This window comes from Rousettus aegyptiacus, unplaced genomic scaffold, assembly GCF_014176215.1.
Source record: "Rousettus aegyptiacus isolate mRouAeg1 unplaced genomic scaffold, mRouAeg1.p scaffold_m13_p_11, whole genome shotgun sequence".
NCBI classification, from domain to species: Eukaryota; Metazoa; Chordata; class Mammalia; order Chiroptera; family Pteropodidae; genus Rousettus; species Rousettus aegyptiacus.
Window position 1 is genome coordinate 72,578,295 of NW_023416286.1, and position 27,668 is coordinate 72,605,962.

The 27,668-nt window shown below is 32.8% G+C and overlaps 1 protein-coding gene across 12 annotated transcripts in view; it reads left to right on the plus strand.

Moving 5' to 3' along the window:
* MYCBP2 (MYC binding protein 2) overlaps positions 1 to 27,668 on the plus strand; it is a 232,740-nt gene that overhangs the window by 142,617 nt on the left and 62,455 nt on the right. For 9 of the 12 annotated variants that reach the window (XM_016149321.2, XM_016149322.2, XM_016149327.2 and 6 more), the window contains 10 exons: positions 98 to 242; positions 3,909 to 4,124; positions 8,803 to 8,858; positions 12,411 to 12,526; positions 14,476 to 14,573; positions 15,295 to 15,411; positions 16,109 to 16,249; positions 23,697 to 23,771; positions 26,350 to 26,574; positions 27,439 to 27,571. In XM_016149321.2, the coding sequence (XP_016004807.1) occupies positions 98 to 242; positions 3,909 to 4,124; positions 8,803 to 8,858; positions 12,411 to 12,526; positions 14,476 to 14,573; positions 15,295 to 15,411; positions 16,109 to 16,249; positions 23,697 to 23,771; positions 26,350 to 26,574; positions 27,439 to 27,571 (1,322 nt within the window). The remainder of the gene's footprint in view (positions 1 to 97; positions 243 to 3,908; positions 4,125 to 8,802; positions 8,859 to 12,410; positions 12,527 to 14,475; positions 14,574 to 15,294; positions 15,412 to 16,108; positions 16,250 to 23,696; positions 23,772 to 26,349; positions 26,575 to 27,438; positions 27,572 to 27,668) is intronic. The other 3 variants (XM_016149329.2, XM_016149324.2, XM_016149330.2) reach the window with 2 other exon arrangements.

Consider the following 27,668-nt stretch of genomic DNA (forward strand, 5'->3'; position numbering starts at 1 on the left):
ATTTTGTTTGATGCATGTTTTACTAATTTGACTTAATCAGTGGCAATGTTGATGAATGTTTAGTTTTTTGTGTGCTTGTTTCTTTTATTACTGGTAGGTGGCTTCAGCCAGATTCCTATGCTGATCCTCAGAAAACATCTTTGATCTTGAACAAGGATGATATTCGCTGTGGTTGGCCTACCACCATAACTGTTCAAACAAAAGACCAGTATGGGGATGTGGTACATGTTCCCAATATGAAGGTAATTATATCGACATGAAATTAGTAGACATCTATGCATGGCTATTGTGAATAATGAAATTTTAGAAATGGCAAGTGCCTGGAGTCCATTTCCAATACCCTCTTTACATATATGTAATGGAGGAAGCCAAAAAATTGTTTAAGTGATTTGTCTGTGTTGAGTAGTATCCAGTTTTCCAAGCTCTATGTTTTTGTTTGTTTTTTACATTTCACTAGGTGCCTTGGTGATGCAAAGGAAGGATAGGAAAGTGTCCGCAGAAAGAGTGCTAAGCCGATAGAGGAAAGGCCCTCCATACGTAGTGATTAAATAAACTAATAAAAGAATACATTTTAAAATTTTGTATGTATCTTTTCAAAGAATCAAATACATTTTGCATTTGGTACTATTGAAACAATATTTAAATATAATAATGATATTTATCAAATATTAGTAATAAATGAACTTGTGTTATAAAAGAATGACTAATGGAAATCCTTACAGGTGATGTGTTAATAAATATAGTTCTTTGTATATCTCGTCCCTGAGACATTAATAATGACATTTTTGAGAATATTTTAACATGAAATTTAGTTCTTTTGTGATATAACCTATTAATGTAAATTTCTCATTTAAAATTTGTTATATTTCTGGAAAAAAAATATTGAATGAAAATTTGTATAGGTAATCCCAGCTGCCTCACCCCTCAAAACTGTATTACAAAGAAATTTGATTGTTTGAGCTAAGAGTCAATTAAGCCACAAAATCCTTTTTACTTATAGAGCAACTAATTTTACTTCAGAATTACTTTTAGTAGAACGGTTTCAACTACTTGGTACATTCTTTGATTTATAGCATGAAGACGCACAATGCCAATGAAACCTTTTACCTGACTCATAGTTAGAAAAGGCAAGAAACATATATAGTTCACATGTCTTAAGACCAATAAGTAAAATTGTATGGAAGAGTATCTGACCCTGATATTAAACAAAAATCTGTCTGTACCAGTGGCTTTCAGTATATGTGCTATCTAAGTGAGCACTACCAGTAGCTTTCAAAGTTTTGGCCATGGCCCACGGTAAGGATTTCAGTCATGACCCAAACATACATATATAGGATGGAATAGTATATACTTTTAATTCCATAAAATATATATAATACATTTACATAGTATGATATTTTTGCTTCTCTATCATACACTATAGTATTTTCACTTCTCTCTTTTTTAAGGAAGATTATGTCTCATCCAAGTGATTTCATGCCCTCTATGAATTACTCTGTGGAATGCAAAAAAAAATAAATTATAAGAAAAAATTGAATAGAGCATAAAGTAATCCTGGTAGTGATATAAAAAAAAAAAAAAAAAAAAAAAAGGCTCTGCAGACAGAATTTTTATCATAATGGGATACATATTAATATGTTGAGGGGCTAATGTATTATTCACTGATGAATTTCTCACTCAGGTGTGTGTAGTCAGTTGTTAAATCCAATCTTTGAAGCCACAATATGTTTCTTATTTATGTGACTACATTGTAATAACCATTTATCAGGTCAGCATAATATTTCTTTTTAAGGTTCTTAGTGTAATGCTTATAATATTTCTTTAGTTGTATTTTCTTATGTTTCCTCCTCTTTATATTTTGCTGTCTCTTACTCCATTTTGATATTTGGTTTGTTTATATCTTACATTTCAAAGTCAGACATTATGCTTTATTTTGCTCTCCTCCTCTTTGGTTTCTTTTTTTTGTCCACATGATCTGTCTTTCTATAATTCCTCTTCTTCTCCTATATATTTTGCTTCTCCCACTCTGTCCTCCTTTACACTAACCTAATTATGCTCAAAATTCATATCATATTTATCTCTAATTTAGAAACCATATCTAAGAAAGTCCTAAAAATATTATTTAGGAAATGCGATTTGTTGATGTTTAATTTATTAATATCATATTATCATATAAGCTGGAAACAGACTTAATCTTTATTTTCAGCCTAATAGCACATGAAGTTTTAGGAGCATTTTAGACTTATCAAAATTTGTTGAAGTATCTTTATGTAATAATAGCCAGTTATTTGAAACATAAAAGTTGGTTTGCAGCTAATATTTTAGTGAGATCCAAAATGCTTTTTAAGTAGCAAGTGGTACTGTTATTTTTTTAACTTATAAATTGATTTTCCAAGGCAATCTTATTTAGTAAAAAAAGACAGTCACGTAGGAAATAAAAGAATAGCAAAGAAATTTTAAAGAAACACTGTAAAAGAAAGCAGAGTAGTTATCATTCTATAATGCCTCAATACTCAGTATATTTAATTATTCAGTGATTTACTTGAAGGTTCATAGTATATAGGCAACTATATTTTTAATGTTAATTTACTTAAATATAGTTGTTTAAATAAAGATTAAACCAAAATAGTATGTATAAAAATAGTGGCAGTGTACATGAGTTGAAGAATTTTACTACATATCTTTAAAATTCTGTGTTGGAAATATATAAGATAGGTTTTAATATTTTTAGGGCATTATATCAGGTCAAATACTGATCTGTCTCTTAACTCCAACTAAAAAAGATTCTGAGTATTTAATGGCACATATTTTCCAGCTGCATTTAATTTTATGTAGGCAGTAAGAAGAGTCTCAAATGACTGACTCCCTAGAATGGCATTAATAAGAACAATAAACATTAAAGACACTATACAGTTCTGGGATGCCCCTGGATTATTTAAGTAATACTTTTACTTTCATTTGTGTTTCTCCTACTATTTCTGTAAAGATCTTATTGTTAATTCTTAGCTTTGTTTGCCAACCACAAACATAGTGTCTGATAGGAAGAGAAAAACTTTGAACCTCAGAATAATGATACTTGATAAGAGCTAAAGTGGTATTTAAATGGTAACTTTGAGGTTATCTAGGAATCAGGTGATTTTTGCAAATGCTTAACAAACATACAAACAGCAATAATGTGTTTCATTATAATTATTGGAAGGTATTTCTGAGTATTGTTGGTAAAATAGTTTATACTTTCAGTATTCTAACATGCCTTAGCAAATCTGTTCTTTGCATCTCTACAGAAAGATATCTTCATTTTATTGTTGGAGAAATTGAACTAGAAAGCTTAATTAGACTGCATACATCAACTAGGTTTTGTTGATGACAGGGCTGTCTAATCATCCTCTTTATGCACTAGAATAAATAAATATCTTTAGGCTTTAGATAGAAGATTTATTATGTGTTAATTTTTAAAACTTATCAATAGAGTACATTTTCTTCTGCAGAATAGTTAAAATTGAGATTAGGACTTCAAAATATGTGGAGATTGTGGGAAAGTATTTATACTTGAGTTACCTGATAAAATAATTTAATGTTAGTCCCTGCAAGAATTTATCATAGGCTCATTATACTGTTCGTTCCTGTAGTTTATTAATGGTGGCATTTATTTTTATTATATGTTTTGATATCTGTGATTACTTATTCCAAAAAACAAGACCTCTCTTTTACACTGTGCTCAAGATCCTTATTGCGAAACCACCTCAGGGTCATTCTGGCGCTGTGAAATAAGCCTTTGAATGGAATGCCCAAAGTAAACCAACAATAAAATTATAGAACTGGGAATCCATAATTGAAAGTTGCTTCTTTTGCTGTGTAATGGACAATTATGTAATAAAAATATTTGGTTCTTATAATATCATGTTTAGGTGGAAGTGAAAGCCGTTCCTGTTTCTCAGAAAAAAACATCTTTACAACAAGAGCAAGTAAAGAAACCTCAAAGGATTCCTGGCAGTCCTGCGGTGACGGCTGTATCTTCTAATACTGACATGACTTTTGGTGGACTAGCATCACCAAAGCTGGACGTTTCATATGAACCCATGATAGTGAAGGAGGCTCGCTATATTGCCATAACAATGATGAAGGTAATTTGTTTTACTTATCAGAAAAAAAATTTATTTTTCAACATTCATTCATTTAACAAATATTTCAGTGAATCAAATTCAGACACAATATTATAGGTCTAAAGAGCTGTACATGCAACATGTTTTTTTAGGATGATGTTATTTTCCTCCAACAGGATTTTCACCTGTTTCGGAAGATGTCTAGAGGAGCTACCAATGATGAATCAAGTTAATCCAGTCAGACATTGAGAGGGTTGAAAACTAGATTTGAGTTTCTGAAAAAGTACTTATCTCTTCAGTTTACCACGCCTCTTGGGACATAGCCCTTCAGAGGTTTGGGGTTACCTAAGCCCTTTTCAATTTGAGGGTTCTCTCTAATGCCAGGCTCATCTCTTTTGGTTTCTAACTTCAGGCTTTTTAACTTTCTGATGCTGTTAGGCAAATTTAAAAATGTATATTTCGTCCACCTCTTTTAGTAATATTCAGAGACCAATTTTAGTCTAAATTATTGAGATGGTCATTATTGAAGCAGAAGTTAGGAATTTTGCCATTATCAGAGTGAAGTGGTGAGCCATTCAAGGCATTCATTTATTTAGAGGAATGGCACAATTAGATTTTTGTTTTATAAAGATCATGGTGGGATATGGAAAATGTAATTGGGCAGATGATCAAGAGATGTGGTTTAGTTTAAATCTCTTTAGGAGACTGTTGATTTTTGCCTTAGACTGGTGAGATATGCTGATACCTTGGACTAAGGAGTTGTCAGAATAGTTCAAGAGCTGTTTATGCTAAGTAGGGCTTGGAGGCTAATGGGGATGGAGTAAAGAGAAAATAAAAGATGTTTACATTTTGAGTTTGAATAGTGAGATTGATAATGTTGGAGGACGGGCAGATTTTGGTTGAGGAGGATAATAGTTTTGGATGTGATGAGTTTTAGATATCTCTAAAATATCCATATGATATATTTTAGTGAGAAACCTGAAAGTGATCACAGTGTGACCTCAAGAAAAGAATGTGAGAATAATCAGCACTTGAATTACTTATGAAAATAGATATCTACTTCCTTGAGTAAAGAGAAAGGTTCTAGGACAGGATCCTGAGAAACACCAATATCAGTGAGCCTCAAATTTTTTACTGCATCAAAAATAATAATAATAAAAATAAATTTTAAAAAAAATCACAAACTTTTGTCTGTATCAGAATCACCTGGAACACTCATATAAAAAGGAGATTTTTCAGTCCTCAAAAGAGTTACACTCATTTGATCTAGAGATTCAAGAATTTGCATATAAAACTAATATGCAGGGCAATTCAAGTTCAAAACCTAGACTTTGAGAAACATTGATTTACAGGATAGATAAGAGAAAGAAAAAAGAAAGAAGGAAAGGAAAAGGAAAAAAACAAACATTGACAAGAATACTAGCCAAAGAGATAAGATATAAACTAGGACCAGAGCTTACTTGTCACATTACCACCACTTCACATATAGTAACTGATTTAAACCACACAACAACCATATAAATTCTGTTTTTATTCCCATTTTACATATGTGCAAACTGAAGTACAGAGAGATTAAATAGCTTGTCTAAGGCGGTACCAGTGGTGTTGGTAGGGATAATTTGAGGCACAGTAGATTAATGAAAAGGAAGGGAAATAGCTAACGACAAAATGAGTGTAGATTAAGTCTTTCAAGATGTTTGGTTATAAAAAGAAACAAGACATGGAATTGAATGAAGGCTTTCGAGTTTGGCATTGAATATAGAAAAGATTTACATGTTTTAATACTGATAAGGAGATAGTTGAGGGAAACCATCTGTGAAGATAGTCTTAGAGTTAAAATTAACATCTAGAGCTCAGGTGGAAAAATTGCCTTAAATAGGAGGAGGATTTTCTCTTTCACTGTATCAGGAAAGGGGAAAGAAAATAATATGGATGCCAGTGAGTTTATAGGCTGTGCAGCTAAAAGGATTATTTATAGTAGAAATTGTATGCTTTAGTTTGGAGCTGGGAGTGATGAATATTAGGGTCACGATTTTGAAACAAAGGGGAAAACACGAAACAGTCATTGTGGAGAATTAAGGAGAACTGTTCAAAAAGATTTTTCAGACATTCTCGAAGAATCAGTTGAAATTGAAGATAATACAGTAAAGTGTGAATCATATGAACATGGATAAGACAGTCATTTGGATTGATTCAATATTGAGGTTTTGCTAGATAGTACAACAGATACATAGTGAAAGAAAGGGGTTGAGCATTCGATGGTTAAAGAGCAGTGTGGAACCTTGTTGTTTTGGAAAGGAAGATAGAAAATTCAGAGAAAGAAAGTTGGGGTGAGAAGAACTAGAAATCTAAAAATTGATGTAATGGGGATTGCTGGGGCAGAAGACTGAGTAGACCGTTACAGTTCTGAGCAATGTCCTAGGTTTATGACTTTCGGTATGAGTGGCTAAAATAAAATGAAGATTATGGAGGTTAATGAAGAACTCGAAAAGCCGATTTGGATGAATTGTCCTGTGACTATTAAAGAATTTAAAGCTGAACATTCTCATTCATTTCAATTTTTATTTAAGGAGTTTAGTTCCTGGCATCCTTACCTCCCTAATTATTCTTTTAGTTTCCTATGAACATGCTTCCATTTGTATAATTTCTTTTGAAAATCTAGTTACCATAGGTAAGTGCAGTACTTCAAGAATGTTCTGAGTCACCCAGGATTAGAGCATTTGCAGAACGCCATTACCAAACTGTCTTCTTGAGATATGAATTCATGTTTCAGGAAAGAGTATTTTCTTATATCCACCATTCACAGGTGCTTTGTGCTACCCAGTAGTGAGCCAAGCACTGTGGAAGATGGAAAAGTGAGACCTAATCTATTCTTATATTATTAAATATAAGAATCTGTATTAGAGGGAAAGTGGAAGTGGAAAACACGTTGTACTGGGAATCTGGAATCCTGGGTTTTCCTGCTGTTAACACCTTTGTAATTTTGTTAGACTTAACCTTAAATTACATTTTTCTTATGTGTAACTTTTTAGTAGGTGAAGGCAGCTAAATCGCTTTCGTGAAAATAGAAAGGGTGGGGAAAAGGAAGGGGATTTATGAGTGGTGAGTGCGTATGTGTGTGTGGTGTGTGTATGTGTGTGCGCATGCTTCTCTTTGCTAAGTGGAGTACAAGTTAGAAGTAATTGAGCAGTTGTAAACTCTACCATAACCTTTAAAGACAATGGTAAATGTGGTAGTGTCAGGAATATAAAAATATCAGGAATAATGTGACAAGTTAGTTTCCTGTACCTACAGTCCATCTTCCTCCCTCTTTAATTCCACCCCCACTGCGCTTCCACCCCTGACCCATGGATGTTGCTGTTTCCCCTTAAGACTTGGACCTCTGAAGGCAGGGCGTCCCCTCCCACACTCTCCCTGAGTGTACCCTGGGGCCTGGCGCACCTGGGGTACGGTATGTGGCTCCACTTGAGATGTGAACTCAGGACCTTCTGCATGCAAAGCAGATGTGCTAACCACTACACTATGCAGCCAACCCCTTCTATAGTCCATTTTTGTCTTTACATTTCACCATAATTTTCTGCAGATCTTTTCATTATTGTTGTTGAGACGTGTTGTTACAGGTGTAATTGCAGCCCACTAAACCCTTCCCCAGATCCAGTCCCATTCCCTGTCCAGAGGCCACCACTCTCCAGATATATTTTTATATTTCACCGAATACAGATATTTCTATAAGCAGTATATTTAGAATTGTTTTATATGTTTTACAAAAGTTTATAAAAATGTATCATATGCACATATCATTTTGCTAGTGTTTTACTCAACCTTATTTTTGAGGTTTAACCATAGAGTTGTAGTTCATTCATTTTAACTGCTTTAAATTAAGTATTCCAATGTATTACTATTCCATAATTTGTTCATTCACTTATTGATGACACTTTAGGTTGTTTCTGGTTTTTTCACTATTATAAACTGTACTGAAATAAAGATCCTTCTATATGTCTTTTGTGCATGAGCAAGTGTTTTTCTCTAAGTATATATCTAGAAGTGGCATTGCTAGATTGTAGGGCATTCATGTCTTCAGCTATATTAATATTGCCAAAACCTCCATTTTCACCGCAGTATATCAAAGTGTTAGATCCTTAATGTTCTCATCAGTGTTTGGTTCTTATCAGCGTATTTTGATTACTGCAATGCAAGTATTTTATTGTTGTAATTTGCATTTCTTTGGTTCCCAGTCTAGTTGAATAACTTTTTAAATATTTATTAACCTTTCAGATTTTTCCTTCAGTGACTTGTCTTTACTTCCTTTTCTTTTGTATTGTTTCTCTCTCTTGTGAGGATTTATTCCTTATATATTATGGATTCATTTCTCATTTTGGCTATGTGACTTGGAGATTCCTTCTTCCAGGTGAAAGCTTATCTTTGCCTTTTCTCTACAGTGTCTTTGTTTTGGAGAAATTTAAATTTTTACTGTTGTCAAATTTCTTATAAATCTGTCTCTGGCATTATTTGTTACATTTGGGTCTTTGACATACCTAGAACTTATTTTTGTAAGTGATGTGATGTAGGTAATTTAGTTTTCTCTTTTCCTCCTACATGGGTAACCATTTGTTGCAGCACTGTTTATTGAATGTTTCACAGCATTAATTAAGGATGTTTCTAATAATTTTGTGATTGCTACTGGTTTCTTTTCTTAAAGGTTTATGAAAATTACTCATTTGAAGAACTGCGTTTTGCATCACCAACTCCTAAGAGGTAAGGATTATTTCCTCGAAGCATGTCCAAAACGTGTTGTCAGCTACTTGCATCCTATATTTCAACTTTATTTTTCATAAATGAATATTTTACACCATTTTTAAAAAATTTCCAATAAAATTTATCACAAATTTAATAATATGTAGATTTATAGTTAGAATGTATGTATATTCAACTGTATGTTACCTAGTACTAAGGTACTAGAGAAAGAATAACTGTTACCTAAAACATAAATTGGCTTGTTTAGGGTTGGTTAGTTTGTGGGTTTTTCCCCCCTGTTTTTGCTTCCCTCTCTCCTTCACCTAATGAATTGCAGAGTGATTTCAGTGTTCTTTTGATTATGAGGTCTTAATTTTCAGCCTCTGAGTAATTCTGTTAATTTTGGAATTAAGCAGATTTTTTGACTTACTATTTTATTTTCTGGTTAGGAGAAGTACTTTTTTAAATAGATGCTTAGAAAAAATTATTAGGTGGATTATACTTTAGAGAAACTACCTCCATGGAATTTAGAAAAAGCTCCAAAGTTATTCTGAAAAAGAATAATTACTTATACATTTCATCGTATCACACACATCACATGACTTACTAGAAATTAACATGTTCCTATGACTTTAAGCAGGTGAGTGATATAATCTGATTTATAGTTTTAAAATATCAGTCTGGCTGTTCTCAAGAATGAATTACAGGGGAGCAAGAGTGGGAACAGAGGGATGAGTTCAACTATTAAATTGCTTGGACTAGGAGTAGAAGAGAGTTAGCAGTAGAAATGAAGAAGTAGATGAGTTTGGAATATACTTAGAAGGTAAAACAAATAGCCTTGCTGCTAGAATAGAAATAAAGAGGTGAAAGAAAGAGAAGAATCAAGAATGATTGTAGCAGCAGTACAGAGTATAGTACATGGCAATATAGGGTTTGGCCAACTTTGACCTGCAGACTGATGCGGGCCTGTTTTTGTAAATAAAGTTATATTAGAACACAGCCTAGCTCATTAGGTTATGTATTGTCTGTGGCTTCTTTCCCACTACAGTGTAGTAATTAGTTGTGACAGGCTGGTGCAGTAGACTAAAATATCATTACAGAAAATGCTGCTAGCCCCTGTTATAGATTATCATGATTTTTACAAGGATCAAAATCCTGAGAAACAAGCAGGTGTTTTTCTGTTCTGTTTTGTTGGGTGCTGGGGTGAGTGGAAAATAAGAATTCTCCTTTGGATTTATTAAAGTTGAAATGCCCAGATGCCTCCTAGTTATCTATGTCGGGATATTTATGGGGCAACTGGAAATAATCAGTTTGAAATTCAGGGGAGAAATGAATTTGGGGTCATTTATATAGAGATGGTATTTAAAACTGAAGAATAGATGAATGCTCAACTAGAGAGATGCTATTCAGAGAGAAAAAGAAAACCTAGACCCAGATCCTGGGGCATTCCACAGTTAAAGAGTAGTCAGAAGAGGAAGAGCCAGCTACACACTAAGAGTGGCCCGTGAGATCAGAGGAAAACCAGGAGAATGTTGGAGAAGGAAAAAGAAGTCATTTCAAGAGTGTCGGAGTTGTCAGCTATCAAGTGTCAGAGGTTGCTGAGGACGAAGAAAAAACGATTGAATTTTGGGATGCAGTAGTCATTGATGACTGATATAAGTAATTGCAATGATCTGTTGGAAACAAAAGCCTAGTTAGAATAAGTTGTGAAAGAGAATTGGAAATGAAGAAATGGGGACTGTGATTATAGATAATTCTTTAGCTAAATTTTGATATTAATGGGAAAAGAGATATGAGGCCTTATTTGAAAGGGCTGTAATATCAAGAGGAGGTATTGGGAAATTCCCAAGTTTGTATAGAGATCAAGTAGAAATAGAAATGACAATATTTCATCTTTTCTTATGGCTGAGTATTATTCCATTGACTATATATACCACAGCTTCTTTAGCCAGTCATCTATCATAGAACACCTCGGTTGCTTCCATGTCCAGGCCACTGTGAATAATGCTGCTACGAACATCGGTGTGCAAATATCTTTTCTGATACAGCTTTTCAAGTCTTTGGGGTTAATACCCAGAAGATGGATTGCTGGATCATATGGTAGATCAATTCTTAGGTTTTTGAGGAACCTCCATACTGTTTTCCATAGCAGCTTTACCAATTTGCAGTCCCACCAGCAGTGTATGGGGATTCCTTTTTCTCTGCATCCTCTCCAGCATTTATTACTTGTCCTGTTGATAATAGCCATTCTAACAGGTGTGAGGTGGTAGCTCATTGTGATTTTAATTTTAATTTTCCTAGTAGCTAGTGAAATTGAGCACCTTTTCATATGTCTATTAGCCATTTGTATGTCTTCTGGAAAGAAGTATCTGCTCAGGTCCTCTACCCATTTTTAATTGGATTTTCTTTTATTGTTGAGTTGTATCAGTTCTTTGAATATTTTGGATATTAGGCCCTTATAGGAGGCCTATATTGTTTACAAATATGTTCTCCTATTCAGTCATTACCTCTTTACCTATTCGACAGTTTCTTTTGCTATGCAGAAGATTTCTACTTTGATACAGCACCATTCAGTTTCTTTTGCTTTTCCTTCCCTTGCCTTTGAGGTCAAATTCATAAAATCCTCTCTAAATCCAAGGTCTATGAGTTTAGTGCCTATGTTTTCTTCTATGCAATTTATTGTTTCAGATCTTATAGTTTAGTCTTTGATCTATTTGAGTTTATTTTGGTGTATAGTGACAGATAGCAGTCTAGTTTCATTCAACAGTATGGATGAATCTTGATATTATCATGCTAAGTGAAATAAATCAGATAGAAAAAGTTGAGAACCATATGATTTCACTTATATATGGTATATAAATCTGAAAGTAACAAATGAACAAGACAAACAGAGACTCATGGACATGGAAAACAGCTTAGTGGTTACCAAAGGGAAGAGGGGAAGGATAGAGGTAGGCAAGGGTAAAGGGAGTTAAGTACGTGGTGATGGAAAGAAATTTAACTTTTGATATTAATGGGAATATACAAATGATGTATTATAGAATTATACACTTGAAACCTGTATAATTTTATTAACTAATGTCATTCCAATAAATTTATTAAATAAAAGAAGAAAAAATATAAATGACTCAGTAAAATGGGAGAAATGGACAATGAATGAGAGAAGGCAAGGTAATTGCAGCACAGAAGTGCTGAGGAATGAGATTCACTGCACAAATGGAGGGGCCGGCTTTGAATCAAAGACCCAGGATATTTCTTCCATTGTAACGTAGAGGAAAGTAGGTTTATTTGATTGCGATTTTGAGGTTGTATCTCTTGCTTCAGTTTCTCACTGAAGAAAGTGATGTCATGATTAGCTGAGAGTGAGGAAAGGGGTTGATGGGAGATTTCAAGTGAGTAAGTAAAAATGAAATTTAGTCATTGTGGAGAGCAGGAAAACATGCTATGTTGGCAGAGCAGTAGGATTGCCATTTATTGTAGTAATACAATCAGAAATTAAATTTTTGTTGCTATATCTTAGTGATGTTGTCAGCTGTTTAACCAAAAGTAAATATTCATCTTATTTCTTTCTAGACCCAGTGAGAATATGCTGATCCGTGTCAATAATGATGGCACTTACTGTGCAAACTGGACTCCAGGAGCTATTGGACTCTATACTATTCATGTTACCATTGATGGCATTGAAATAGGTATTTTTTTTTTATTATGAGTTATTACAAAGAACTAGAATCAGAATCATCTTTCTGTTTTAGTTTGCCCTTTAACTTGTATCATAGACATGGACAGGTTTCATAACTTATTTGGGACCTCATTTCCTCTTTTATAGTGAGCACTGACTTAGTACATTCATAAGGTCTTAAAATTTTATAATAATTTGTGGTGTCATTACAGCCCTCATGACTCCTTCCCTCCACTCTCTAAGGCAACTGGTCAGGAATGATCTCCTCCATGATGCTGTATAACTATGTATAACTCATCCCCCCTCATGGTACATCCTTCTTCCTTTCCTGGCTGTGAGCAGAGACCATTTCACTTATCTTTGAATCTCCTAGTCTAGCTCAGTGTTGAATGAATGAATTTTTTTCATCCACCACTAATTTTGACAAGTATACTGCTTTTCCTTTAGACATTAATCTTTTTTTATGATTTTAAAACTATTCATATAACAGAACAACAGTAGAACAATACGGTATTAAAGTGTTTATCAATATGAAGTCCTTGTGACACTGTCTTTCCTGATGTTTCTCAATAAAAAGAGTTCCTATGATTGGGTAGATTTAGAAAACCTAGTATATGGTAGTCTCATCTTAAACATTTATACAATTCACATTAACATATTAGGGATTCTGAGGAATCCTAAAATTACAAATCTTGTCTAACTTTGTTAATCCTTACATGAGACTTTTGTATATGGGGAAGAGGGAGACAGGGTAGAGATATAAGTAAAACAATTAACAGTCCACCAAAATACCCTTTGGGAAACTCTGGTGTAAATAGTTTGTTTTTACAGTGACAGTAAAGAGGTACTTCACATTGATGCAGCTGTGTAGAATAGACATTAACGTATCTGTGTAGAGTGAGATATAGTAAATATATCTGTATCATTCCAGAGACCTATTGTGTTCAGCCTTTGCTACACTATCCTTTATCTCAACATATCCATAAAGCCTTTAGTTCAGGAAAGTTTTGTTGCTTATGAGCAAACATTATTCTGGGTAAGACAATTATGTTAACAATTTATTGATGGTTGGGAGATAAAATAGGCAAACAAAATTATATAAGTACCAACATGCAAGAGGTACAAATTACAAGAATCAAAAGCAGACAGTTCAGAAAAGCTTCATCTTCACTAATAGGTGAAAGAAATTGATAACAAAGTAGATATGAAAAATCCACTTAGATTTGTTTTTTTCTAATGACACTGAAGAAAAACATTCATATTTACTTGGAATCATCCATTTTATTCCCTACCTTTCTAAGTCACCTTTCTCCCAAGGTGACCAGAATGTCAGACCAAATGTCAGCTGGGACCTTGCTTGACCAAAGGCAAGAACAGATAATAATTCATCAGAATAATTATAATAATAGCTAACATTTATTGGGCACTTAATATTATGTCCAACATTGTGTTATATATGCACCTTATACATTTTAAATCGTTTCATTCTCACAACAGCCCAGTGAGATAGGTGCTATTCTCAGTAACATTTTGTAGATGAAAAAATTGAGGCACAGAGAGTCAAACAAATAGTGACAAGCATGGGAAAAAACAAGACAATCTAATATGAGAGCCCCAGCTTTAAACTGCCATGCTGTTTTTGCCTGTTAGTCATAGAGATGGTTGGTATGGATGATGGGAGATATGTTTAGTCATACAAAGGTTTCTTTTTTTATTATTTTTATTTTGTATGTTCCAGATAAATAATGTGAGCCCCGCCCTTTTTTCTTGAACTCCTAAGGCACCCATTTGGAATCTCAGGGTCATTTTTCAAATATTTCTCTTTTTTAGCTATAAAAGTCAATCACCTTGAAAAGACAGAATTCAGATATTGTTTTGTTTAAAATAGCTGTTAATGTATATAAGGATCTTCCCTCCCTTGTATTCTCAAATGTTACAGTTCCCTTCCTTTTCTTACAGATGCTGGCCTAGAAGTAAAGGTAAAAGACCCACCAAAAGGGATGATACCACCAGGGACTCAACTGGTCAAACCAAAGACTGAACCTCAACCAAATAAGGTTAGGCTAGAATGAAATCAGAACCCAAATTGGTCAGAGACTTACTAACTTTCTTCATTGATGAATGCTTTAAGGTGGCCATCAAACATTTAGTATTTTACTTGATGTCGGTGTTTGAATTCTAAATATCCCTAAATAAATTTGAAGAGTAGTTCATTGTAATCTAGTCATTTCTAAATTATAGAACCTGTACTTTTTGGCTTTTTGGTATAATGCTATAGTAATTTATAGGCTTTGTGTACTTTCTGTTACTGAAAATTTACAACTAAGAAAAAGTCTACTAAAATTAAGTGTATGAAGTTAACAAGGTTGAAGTGTCTTATGCTGCTAAGAAACATGAATTTCCTAACATCTAAAGAGTAAGTAGAGGAATTTTGGTAAATTTATTAAAAAGGAAATATTGGTAAAGAATTTATATTATGCCTTTCTAAAAAGAAAAAAGTAGCTTTTTTCTCCTTTGTATCATGTTTTCAAAATTTAGAGAGCAAATTATAAATATATAAATAATTGCCTAATTTTTAAAAGTAATGTACATTTTAATACTTCTAAAAGTTCTATTGTTATAAATAAGCAACTGTTATTTACACAGCGAAACCAGCTATAAATAATTTTGGAAACTTTCTCATAATTAATAATACTTTCAAATCTATTTAGTTTTATCTCTTATGATTCGTAAGATCTCTGTTGCATGATTTTCCCTGTCTATCTTTGCCTTTCTCAGGTTCGAAAATTTGTGGCCAAGGACAGTGCAGGGCTCCGTATCCGTAGCCACCCTTCCCTGCAGAGTGAGCAGATAGGCATAGTGAAAGTTAATGGAACTATCACTTTTATTGATGAGGTAATTTGTAAAGAAATATTTGGTAATAAATTTTGGACAGGAAGTTTTTGTGTTGCACGATAATAAGGTTACTAAATTTTCTCTTAGAATATGTTTTAAGCAGTTTGGGTAGTGTTTGAAAAATTGTTTGGCAAAATGTGTTTATTGAGTTTCAAATATTTCATTTATTTTTTTAATCAATAAAGTAATTACGATTATATTTTTAACATGAAAGGAACTCAGTTAACACAGTAGTCAGAACCTGTACAAGTACACACTAAAAATGGCTATGGTGTTCCTTAAATTTTTAAAATATTGTTTGTTTTAAAATGTATCTTACTGTATTGCTTTAACATTAACAGTATATTTTTCTAATTATACAACCAAATAACTTATCAAAATTGAGGGGAAGGAAGAGTTATGTTCTCTTGGGAAACATCTGATTTTATGTTTAAGTTGTTTATCTTAAAATGTGATTTCTTTGAGCTTTTACTCCTAAATGATATTGTTTTTACAGTCTCAACATGTGATTTATAATATTGCTTGGCATTCCTTGCTGCTTTTTCCTTAAAGGTCCTCTCATACTTACCTTCTGCAAAAACTAGATGTTTAATCTCCATGTCCACCATTATTTGCTTGCTCTGTAGCCTTTCAGCCCTCATAAGCCTCATAGGAGTTATAAGAGGGCATGGCTTGTTTTTGTTGCTTATTTCCATAGATCCACAATGATGATGGTGTATGGCTGAGACTGAATGATGAGACCATAAAGAAGTATGTTCCTAACATGAATGGTTACACTGAAGCCTGGTGCCTGTCTTTTAATCAACATCTTGGCAAGAGTCTCCTGGTCCCTGTTGACGTAAGTAAAAGGCGGTTTTAACAAGCATTATAGGTACACTCTGTCCTCATTACACGGCTTTCTTTAATTAAGGCTTTTCAGTTCTGAGGTAAACCACAACTAAAGTATTTTTACTTTATAAGTGCTCGACTTCTTGTGAGCTTCTGTGTAATGAAGGTGGAGTTTGGCAAGGCTGAGGCCCTTAATACTTATGATCCATCGTAGGCAGAAAGTAGCAAATGAAAACTAGTCTAGCGAATTCCTTTCAAAGAGGTAGAGTTGTGTGTTTCCTTTTCCTTTCTTATTCACACTACTGTTTGGAATGAATTCCAAACTAAAATTTATAAATTCAGATTTCTTACACATTCAAAAACTTGTATAACATTTGTTTGTTATGTTGGCATTTTGTAATTATTTCTCTGTGTCTTGTCTAAGCGTGAATCTTTTCTTTTCTCGGTTTATAATAATATTAAGTTAAAATAAGGCAGATTTTTAGACCTGTGGTGCTACAGTGTTCTAATTGAAGCTGAATCCTACTGTTTGAGAGAATCTGATCCTCTTGACTAATGCAGTAAAATACTTAAAGCCAGTGTTCACGAGATTGCTACATCACTTAATGTGATAGTAACCCACAACTCTTTTTATAATTTAAACAGAAAAGTATGATTTTTCTTTTTTTCATCATCATCACATGTATGCATTTTTTATGACACTGCCAATAAACAGCACTGTGAAAATTTTATTTAAAAAAAAAAACAGTGTTTTAAACAGTTTAATTTCTTAAAAATCAGTGTATAAGTTAGCTTATTATATCAAACCATTCAATATATTATTTGTTTTTCTCCATGATAGTCCAGAGTAAGGATCTCCTAAGTTGCAATTATACAGGATGATTTTTGGGGAAAGAAAGTAAGGGAACTTCTTTTTATATTTATTGACCTCACTTTTTAATATTCTTTTGTATATGTTGTATGTATGATAGTACAGTGGGGAAAGATATATGCATATATTTTTTACTAATAGGTATATGCTGAAAAAAAGTTTGGAGAATGTTGGCACACTGCTCTACTTAGGGTAAACTAAACAGTGACAAATCTATAATTAAAATATAAAATTTTAAATCAGATCTTTTAAAATTTTTCTCAGATTTGTATCTGTAGGTAAAAATGAAAAGGATTTTGACCATCTGCAAAAGAGGTATTACTCTGAAAGAGAAGTAATAATCCTTTATCATCTATGGCTAAAAAGTTGGCTTTACATGGTTTGAAACCATTCTTTTATTATAATAACCAACTATTCCTCAGGATTATGAAAATTTTATTTTAAATGAAATAATACAGTTTATTTTTAAGTTTTCACCAATTTATACTTTTGTGTATATTAAGTCCCTAGTAAGGCATTATATTATCTTGACCACCTCCCCGACTCTAATTTATTTTTTTCCTAATTCCTTTGTTCATTTGAGGAGACACTTTTGTGAGAGGAAGATACTCACACAGATAAAGTAAGAAAATAAAAGAAATAAGAGCAATAAGTGCTGTGTGTTGAATTCTGAATCAGCATCGATATTCTGTTATTTGATGCTTTTCAACCTCATCTAAGACACGATTTGTAGCAGTCTTCTTGAGGCCAGAGAGAGAAGGGCAGTAAAAAGATAGGAGAGAACCATACAGATACTTGTTGGGTTTTCACTGAAACATGAATGAGGAGGTTATCACTGACTTATTGGAAAAATCTAGATGCAGAATATTGGAGATAGAAAGTAAGATGAACTAGCTTTTGGTATTTTCTAGCCTTTTTTCATGTTTAAGAATGACATGAGTTCTATTTTAATATAAATAACTCAGTGTCTGGTATCATTAAGTCTGAGGATTTTCTGGTTCCTTCGTTTTAAGGATGGTAGTGACTTGAAATTTTAATAAATTAAAAGAAACAGTAGGAAAGGGATAAATTAAAGATGTAGATAAGAAATTCAAAGATTGAAAAAGGAGGAAAAAATGGAATTAAGGTCACATTTGGAGAGTCATTTCTGTGAAGGAAGAGGAGATATGTATGACAGTTGATAAGTTTTTAGGGATGGAGGGAGAAAGGGAAGAGGTTGAAGGAGACCATATTTCCATAAAAAGAAGACAGGAAAGCCATCAGTTGAGACTGAAATAAATGAGTTAAGTTAGAGGGTTTAGAAATGTAAAAAATTGGAAATATGTTTATAGAAATAGAAGGGAGCACCTAACAAAAAACTACTTATTTGACATTTTGGGGCCACCAAGGACCCAGTGAGACCACTGGATAGATCCTTTCTAGACACTCTTCCTCCCATAGCCCTACATGTCCAGAATTAAAGGAGCCAAGAAAGCAGATTGTAGCATTAACTGGAATTTTCTGGGCTGTTATGACAAAAAATTAGGGGCAAAAAGGAATTTCAGATGCTGTTGGAAGAGCAGATGAGGTTACTACCTGGGATCCAGCCTAAATTAGAAATGCAGAAGGGCAAATGGAGGGTCCAGGAAACTTGGAGGACTTAATAAAATCCTAGAACAATATAGTAGGTGCACTATGGTTAAAGAGCTGGAAGGATATAGGCAGTTTGTGTGATAAAGTAGAATATTTGATTTTGGCCCCAAACAGATCTGATATAAAGTTGCTTCAGTGTGGGTGTTAAAGGAGGACCCACACAGAGTCAGAGCCAATGAGTACCTTAGTCTGGAGGGCTCAACATGGTAGGACGGAGAGGGAATAATGACATTTTCATAGAAGGAATAATAATTCCATCTCATGCTCTAAAGGAACGACGAATACAGCTAAATAAATGCATCTTGCTACTTATTTCTTTGCACCTGTTGGTACATTTACTACTGGAAAAGACACTTTATACCTATTCTCCCTTTTTTACTTTAGTCTATTTGTGACTAAATCAACTATAATTATGGCTTATAATTGTAAAATACTGCTAAATGAAAAAAAAAAAAAGCTGAGAGATTTGAAATAAAATTAGAAATAACCAAGAACCAATGGCACTAACTTAAGATCCAAAAGTACTGAAAAGTTACCTTCGGTGATGTTTACATCTACCTCTTCAACCTTTTCTGGTTAAAACAATTTTTCTTTCACATCAATGTGTGAACCTGATTTGGATTCTGTCCCAAGTAAACTGTTCGGCAGAGTGGGGGCGGAAATATGCAATTTGAACGCTGCTGCTGATGAACTACTCGAAAAAAAAGATTACCATCAATAATTGTGTTTAGAATGAGCTTTAAGTGATTTTTGTTGCACCGTCTTGTTTATTTAATCATATTATAGAACTCTTGTATGTTAGTTAAATTTTGGCCTGCCTAGCAACAGTTCTATTTAAACATCATTACTAAGAAATAACGGCATCCTAACTTAGACTTTAACTCTGTTTTAGCGCTTTAGTAATGCTCTAGTTTAGAGATTAAATAGCATTAGACATTCATATTATGACTATATTTTTTAAAATATTTTTAAATTAATGGAAAGAATATGAATAAATATGAAGGATACAGATCCTTTTTTGTGAGGTTCTCATGGTCTATTAGGATTTCTTTCCCTTCTTAGAACACTATGTTCAATTTCACATCTTACAGTCTTTGTGTTGTTTCATTTGTCTAGAATGCCTTTTCTTCCATTTTTTCCCCTAACTTTTAAAATATTTTCCTTGTTGACTAGGATTAAAAATTTCTCTTAACATTTCTCTTCTCTGTACTTCCCAGTAATTCTGTAGCTATTATTTATTAACTGTTCATGTAACAAATATTTACTGAGTTCTTATGTACCAGATACTAAGCTGGGGAGTAGATGTTGGGTGGAGAGCAGAGGGGAGGGATACACGGGAGATAAGATGAAGTACAGGTCTTGCTCTCCAGGTACTCACTATATAAAGTGATAGACATACTCTGTTCAAATAATTAAGTTGCCTTGTGATAAGTTACAGAATGGCTTCACTTAGAGGGTGACATATGAGGACATCTTGAAGAAAAGTTACCAGGAAAAAGTAAAGGAATTTCTAGACAGGATCAAATGTCCAAAATTATGGCAGCATACTGTGTTTGGGAACTGATAAATAGTCGATATGAGTGAAGCAAAGAATTGGGGATAGCAAAAAAAGTACTGGGAAAATTAGGTTTCCCTCTGCCTTCTCAGATAGCACTGTGTGAAAGTAGAGAAGGCTTACTTCTTTCTCCAACTACCCTATGTTCAGGTGGGTTTTTATTTTGCCTTCAGCCCACTTGTAATTATATACTTCTTATTTCTGTTGTTAAGCTTCTTAAGGGAAAGGAAGCATTAAGGATCGCTTCTTACTCTTATTTGTTTCTTCCAAAGTGTTAATTACATTTTGTTCATGATAGGCTTTCAACATTGTCGAATACTAATTTTCTTCCAGGAATTTGGTTTGATCATGCTGCTTAAAATAATTTCTAACACATTTATGCTCCTTACTTTAATTCTCTCACATAATTCTCAGGGTGACTCTGTGATGATGTTAAGTATTTTATCATTATTCTTCCAATGACAAAAGATAGCTTATCTCCCAAGATCGCAAGCAGAAGTAGTGGAGCTGGTTCGGAACCCCAGTTGATGTGATTAAAGCCATGCTTTTAGGTTTTTCTACCTTAATCTAGTGGAAAGATAAGGGTTAATAAAATTATAAAAAGATAAAGTGAATATACCTATAAAAATTGTATTACTACGGCTAGAATGCCCAAGTTAAATAAATATGAATATTTATAACTTTAGGGGTTGAATGAGGATGAATACCATGATACATGTTGAAGGTGACATGGGTCAGTCTGAGAAAGCATACCCGGGAAATGTTTATTTTAAATTAAAATTCCAAAGATTTGGAAACTACAAAATGTAAACTAGTAGAATGTTTCATTCATCAGGGAAAATATAAGTAAATAAAGAGAGGATTAGTTATACAGATGACACAGGAGACATTTGACAGCCTGGAATAGAGCCTACATTTTTTGGAAAAACAAGTTTACTTCTAGGATAGGAAAGGCACAATTCTGTGGATACTTCATCAAAAATCAGTTCTTCCAACATTGTGAATGAGGCTGAATGGTGGAGAAAGTGTGTATCAAGGATAGTAGATGGTGCCTCATTGGAAATGTTCTAAGGTACCTTTTTAATGTCCATATTGTCTGAATTCTTGCAAAAGCAACTTGAATCTCCAAACATTTCAGTGCATTTACACAAACCACTTCTTACCTACCTTGGCTGATTGCTTACTGTTCACGTGTAGAAAGTAGCTCGATTTTTCCAAATTGTGGGGCCCCAAAGATTTGATGGAGAGATAAAGAGAAAATATCATTTGGTAATTAGGGTAATTATTAAAATTAGCAAGTGTTTCCTGCATTTTATGTCCAATTTTATTCTTTTGAGATACCCAATGATGCCTGGTAGTCACAGCTTTAACATACCCCAGATTTCTTGGTTTGGTTTTATTAATAGATTTATGTATATGTGTATACATAGCCTGTTTTTTAAATCTTAGTAAATACTAAATTTTTACTTATTAATTTCCCGTTAGTACATGTGCTGTCCTAGATGGCTATGAAAAGCTTCTTTTCACACTTTAGCTTGGTATTTAAATTTCTTAAACAGAATGAGATTTAGGCAATTACAATAACATTGTGATTGTGTATATGCTATGTTTAGTTTTCCTGGATATTTTAGCTTTTTCATTTTAAAAATGACAATTCTAAACTCTGTGCTTATCTAGCACAATGAAAGAATTATCATTATTTTTTGCATGAGCTTTTGGCATGTTTGGTCATGTATTTTCACCATGAAAGTTACTCACTTATTTGATTTCTTCTGTGCCTTGAAAGATTATCAGCTTAGAGTTGCAATTTGGTATTCATTAATTTAGTTATGTTTTTAGTATGCTTTAGTTTTCTAATTTTCTTGACAGAACATTTTTGCCTGTAAAATAGTCTTTGAGGATAAAATGATATAGATTTTTGTAGATATATGTATTTGTGGGTATATGTATATACCATACATATACATATACACACATACATATATAAATGTATTACACGTATACATATATACACAATTATATGTAAATCTATATTAATCTATGAAATAATAATGAGAAATTATTGCACAAATTCTTGTATACATGGATGGACCAATAAGGACATCTTTTTTCCCCAGAACCCTTCAAAATGCTTTGCAACAAGTTTCCACTTAACTACAGGGAAAAGACCCTATCCTCTATTCATTTTTAAATGTGGAGGGAGGTTCTGTTTTGGGTATTGTTTTGTTTTACATTTATTTGCAGGCATATTAATTGGAAACTCGTTTTTCCTGGCTTTTATATGTCTTATATTTATGAATTAGCATATATGTATGTATATGGGTTTGTGTCTACATCTGTCTATACACATATATATGAGGAAAATACAGAACTAAAGAATAGAAGGTCATCTAAAATGGCTTATAATTGGTTGGGAATTTTGTTGTTTCTTTTTGTGTTGAAATCTTGGATGATGACAGCTTTTAGTAACATTCGAATATCTTCTTTTTTGTACAAAATAACCATTTATTACAGTATGTACATAAGCAGTAAAATTGTGTGATTACTACTCACTGGAAAGATTTTAATTTTAGATCAGATAAATATATTCAATAGCATGATATATTTGTGTAAAACGTGTATCATTTAAATTTTTATTATGACATTTTGTGAAAATGTTGATTTTTCTAGGTCCATGCTGCTGTGAATTGGTTGTTCTTTAACAAAATATTTTTAGACTTTACCATAGTGACCAAATGCTGTTTATTTCCTAAACTTTGAAATGGAGAAAACTAAGCCTGTCTTTTGATAAAAGATTCAGATTGTATGTTTTTCTGTATGCTTTCTAAACAAATTTGCTAACAGCTTTCAGTAACATTTCCAAATGATTTTTTCCCATTCGTAGAAGAGAGGAAAATTGAAAAATTACTTAGAATTTCTTTTTTTACTTTTTGATTTTTTTCTTTTTATAATTTTAAAAAGTAATAACTAGTCACATATACTACATGCCATTATTATTCATAATAGTCACACTATCTATACAATCTCTATTATTCATATTTTCTTTATAAAACCACAGACTGTTTTCTGTCATAAAACAAATCTAGGTTGTATTGGAATAGATACGTTGTCAGTTAAAGGAGTTTTAAGGTTTCCTTCTTGCATTGATTGTCTTAAGCTTTAAATCAATGTCTGGCTCTTAATTGTAGTAAATGGCATGACACACTATATCCATGGAGAGCTTCTGACAAAAACTTATTTATCAGAATTTCCTTGATGTGTGGTTTACTCAGGTGGCTTCAGTCTCGGTGCTGGTGCTAGAGCACAGAGCAGTGTCTTTACTGTGAACGCATCTTCTGCAGCTGATATCCTGTTCCCTTTCTATGTTGATATTTTTCTTTCTTAAACTTTGTTGCTCAGAATATCTTTAATGCTAGCCAAGGAGTCAGGGATTTGGACGTATTTTCATGGACTTCCAAAGCTTTTTTCCCCCAGGTGAGTTAATTGTAAGGAACAATCATACATTATTCAGGTATTTCAGCATGTATAACAAATTTACATTATATCCTTTGAAACTTTTGCTTAAGATTAATAATTTTTTTAACCAAAAATCTATAAAAAGTGCTGCAGTTGTGTTTCCCCTGTAATCCTTTTCCAGTTAACTACTTCTGCCAATGAATATATTATTAGTTTAAGTTAAACCTTTATGTGACTTCCAATTCGATAGGTTTAATTTTATGGCTAGCTTCTCCAGCATTTACACCCAAGTCTAACGTTTTCTGAACTAGCTTATTTAGGTGGGAGAGTCCCGACCTTATGGCCCTTCAGTTTTTTATCTCTTCTTCCACAATGCCCTTTTGAATGTTCATCTGAGAATGGGGCAGGAATGCAGGGAGAAAAAAAACACATTGTAATCTGTCACTTCCGTGTGCTGGTGCCAGGCCTTACATTTCTGTATTGAATAAAACATGTATTTTAGGATTGCTTGAGAATGAACGGCTCAGTCCTGATTTCATGTCTATCAGTTCTTTCTGCACTGTTTAGTATAAAACATAGGCTTTGTTTTACATTTTTTAATTTTAATAGTTTATTCAATAAAATATTAAATATTTTGATAAAACTCATGTACTGCCTTTCAGTGAATAACCTGCAGTTATTACTGGTTTTCGCCAAAATTTACCTCTCAGTGTTACCCCGAATGATCAAAAATTGGAAATATTGTTATACTTAATTATTAAATGCTCTAGACTTATCCTTAAAGACTAACGACATTTTTTTGCTAAATCTATTAATATTTGCTTGTGATTTTTGACATCAAACCATGTAATTTTATTAAAAAATCAATTGTAATAAGGACTAACTTGCATCTCCCAACTATGAAATAGCATAATGTAATTACTAAAATTGATCATTCACAATTGGACATTTAAAAATATTTACCGAAAACCTTGTGAGTGTAGTAGCACAATTTAAAGTTTAGACCCTGCCCTCCATCTTTATTTTGAGTCCACTTTGTATTCCTAAAGTCACGTATGTAAGTTTTTACAAGTGTACATCCATGGGTATATTAAATGGATTTTTTTAAGGTTATTTTAGATTGTAAATCAAGTGTACGTTTTTTAAGTATTTAAAATTCTCATTTATATTAAATTGCCAATTATAGCTAAAGAATTTCAGATAAACACAGTATGATAATTACAGTAAGTGAAAATAAATATTGTTTATAGTGCACATTTGTATAAGTAAAAATTGACACTTATTGATCACGACTATGAAATTTACAAAATATTGTGTGAATGTTAATAGTAGCTCTAAAATTTTCCCTGACCAACCACATTGAATTAGAGTCACAGGAAAAAAGATTTCTTGAAAAAACATTTTTTTAACCTCAGGATATTATTTTTAATTTCCTACTGTGTAATAGATATGTTTACATTCCTCCTATATAAGACTATTTATAGGGATAGAGCTATTCAGTAATATTTTATCTTGTATAACGTTTTTTCTCCTTTTTATTCTAACATTATTAAATACTAATTTAAACCTAATATTTGAAAAAGTGACCCATTATACTTATCTTTTACTCTATTTGACTATAAAGCAATTTGTAGAGTACAGGTTACTGTATTTAAAAATTCAGTGTCAGTCTGTTTTAAAGGAGTAATAATGACAATGGAAGAACTCCTAGTGTGGAACTTTATATTTAGTTGGGAAGAAGAGCAAATATGGGAAAGTTATTATTTTTCTGCATTGCATTCACATAAACAATTTTATCACAGCATTAAGATTCAACAGAAAATTTAGGGCGTTTTCTTTCATTTTAGAACTCTCTTTTATATCAAAATATATATGTAAAAATCCATCTTTAATGTTACCCTCTCCTCTCTGCTAAGAGTATAATCACCTTTTTCTGCCAATAGCATTAATATATCACTGCTTAATAATGACATTTTATTTGTGCTAGATTAAGAAAGCATGAGCTATTAAAATCTTATAAACATTCTTATTTCATTCATAACTAGTACATATTAAGGTGTAGCTGTATTTTATGCATATTCCTTCATCATTTTTATCTGTTTATCAATAAGTCTCCAGAGTCTTCGCACCTATTTTCTATATTTATAAATAATTATTACAGACAAAAGTAGAAGGAAATGAAGATTTAGGCTTTTTAATGCATATCAACATACAGTAGTGCATTAATAATGATTCAAAATTATTCAGTTGTGGTTCACATAGTAAATTATTGCTGTTACTCCTGCTGTTAAATATTTCATTAAAAAGTAAAAGTAAAATCAAGTACTACTGTATTTTTAAAATTGTGGTGGGCAAAAGCCCAAGATTCAATTGCTGTCCTATTATATTTTCTTCTCTTCGACTTTAATTATTATTCAGCATTGAAAAACTGAACAGTTCTTCAACAGTTGTTTTGACTCATACTTATCTTTGAATATGTATTTTCTTTCTTAATTGACAGTATTGTAGAATTTGTGTAAAAGCTATTAATAGGAAGATGTCGAAAGTGATCATAGATTGTATTTTGTTTATTTTGTTTTCCTATTCAAATTTTCAGGAACCTAAAACTAATACTGATGACTTTTTCAAAGAAATAAACTCCTGCTGCCCACAGGAAGCAACAATGCAAGAACAAGACATGCCGTTCATGCGAGGAGGGCCAGGCATGTACAAGGTAGTAAAGACGGGACCTTCCGGCCACAACATCAGAAGCTGCCCCAACCTTAGAGGTATCCCAATTGGAATGTTAGTTCTGGGAAACAAAGTCAAAGCAGTGGGAGAGGTATGGATTCTTGTAGCTTCATGACTTCTAAGACTTTCATTTTTAATATAATACAACCAAAGCATCTCTTTCTTCCAAAGGTTGCCATTTCCATCGCAGGTTTTTAAAAGTTAATGTTCTTTGTCTTTATTCATATTGAAAATACTAATGTAATTTTTCTCTGCTTCTTTTCTAATAATTTTATTCTCATAATATCCTTGTGAAAACTATATATATATAAACAAAATGATATGTATTGTGTATATAAATGTTTGGTATTTGTATATATCTTTTTATTACTACAAATGTGCTACACTGTCATGGATTAACAGCACTTCAGAATGTTTGCTGTGGATTGATATGGAGATGTGACATATACAGAGGGTTTCATTTCTTTGTTCCTGTTCATGTGCCTCACTGAAGTCCTGAGCAAATAAAATTACTCTTTTGTCAACTGTGGCATTTGCCTCAGCTGATGAGCTTGAAGATGTAGTGTGTCATGCTATTTCTCAGTGTCAGGGTCATTTTCAAGTTGCATTGTAGGTACTACCAAGCTAAATAATAAAGTAAGCAGTGTTATGACATTATAGGTGCAAAAAAGGAAAAAAAAAGAGCCATGTGTCTTTGGGTAATGTTTAAAATTATTAGGAATTATCCATGTGCCTTAAAAATTATTTTAACTGAAATCATAAATAAGCAGTATTTCACAGAACTTTATGTTGATTTCTGTCTTACCTCAGGCTGTGGTCTTAATTTCAGAAACTAATTTCATGGTAAATATTTATTGGAATGATTACACTTCAAACTCTTAAACTTTTGCTGGTTTTCAGCCTGAGTGCCCTGAAAGAATAAAGCCAATCAATCATGCTTTTCGTTATGTACTAGGTAACCAATTCTGAAGGTACATGGGTGCAGCTGGATAAGAACAGCATGGTAGAGTTCTGTGAGAGTGATGAAGGAGAGGCATGGTCCTTAGCTAGAGACAGAGGCGGAAACCAGTACCTCCGACATGAAGATGGCAAGTTGGCTTAAATTTGTGATTTATTTCAATTAACTTTTGAAATGCAGAAGTTTAAAATGCATTGTATTTATTTTATTATAAAGCACTTTGTGTA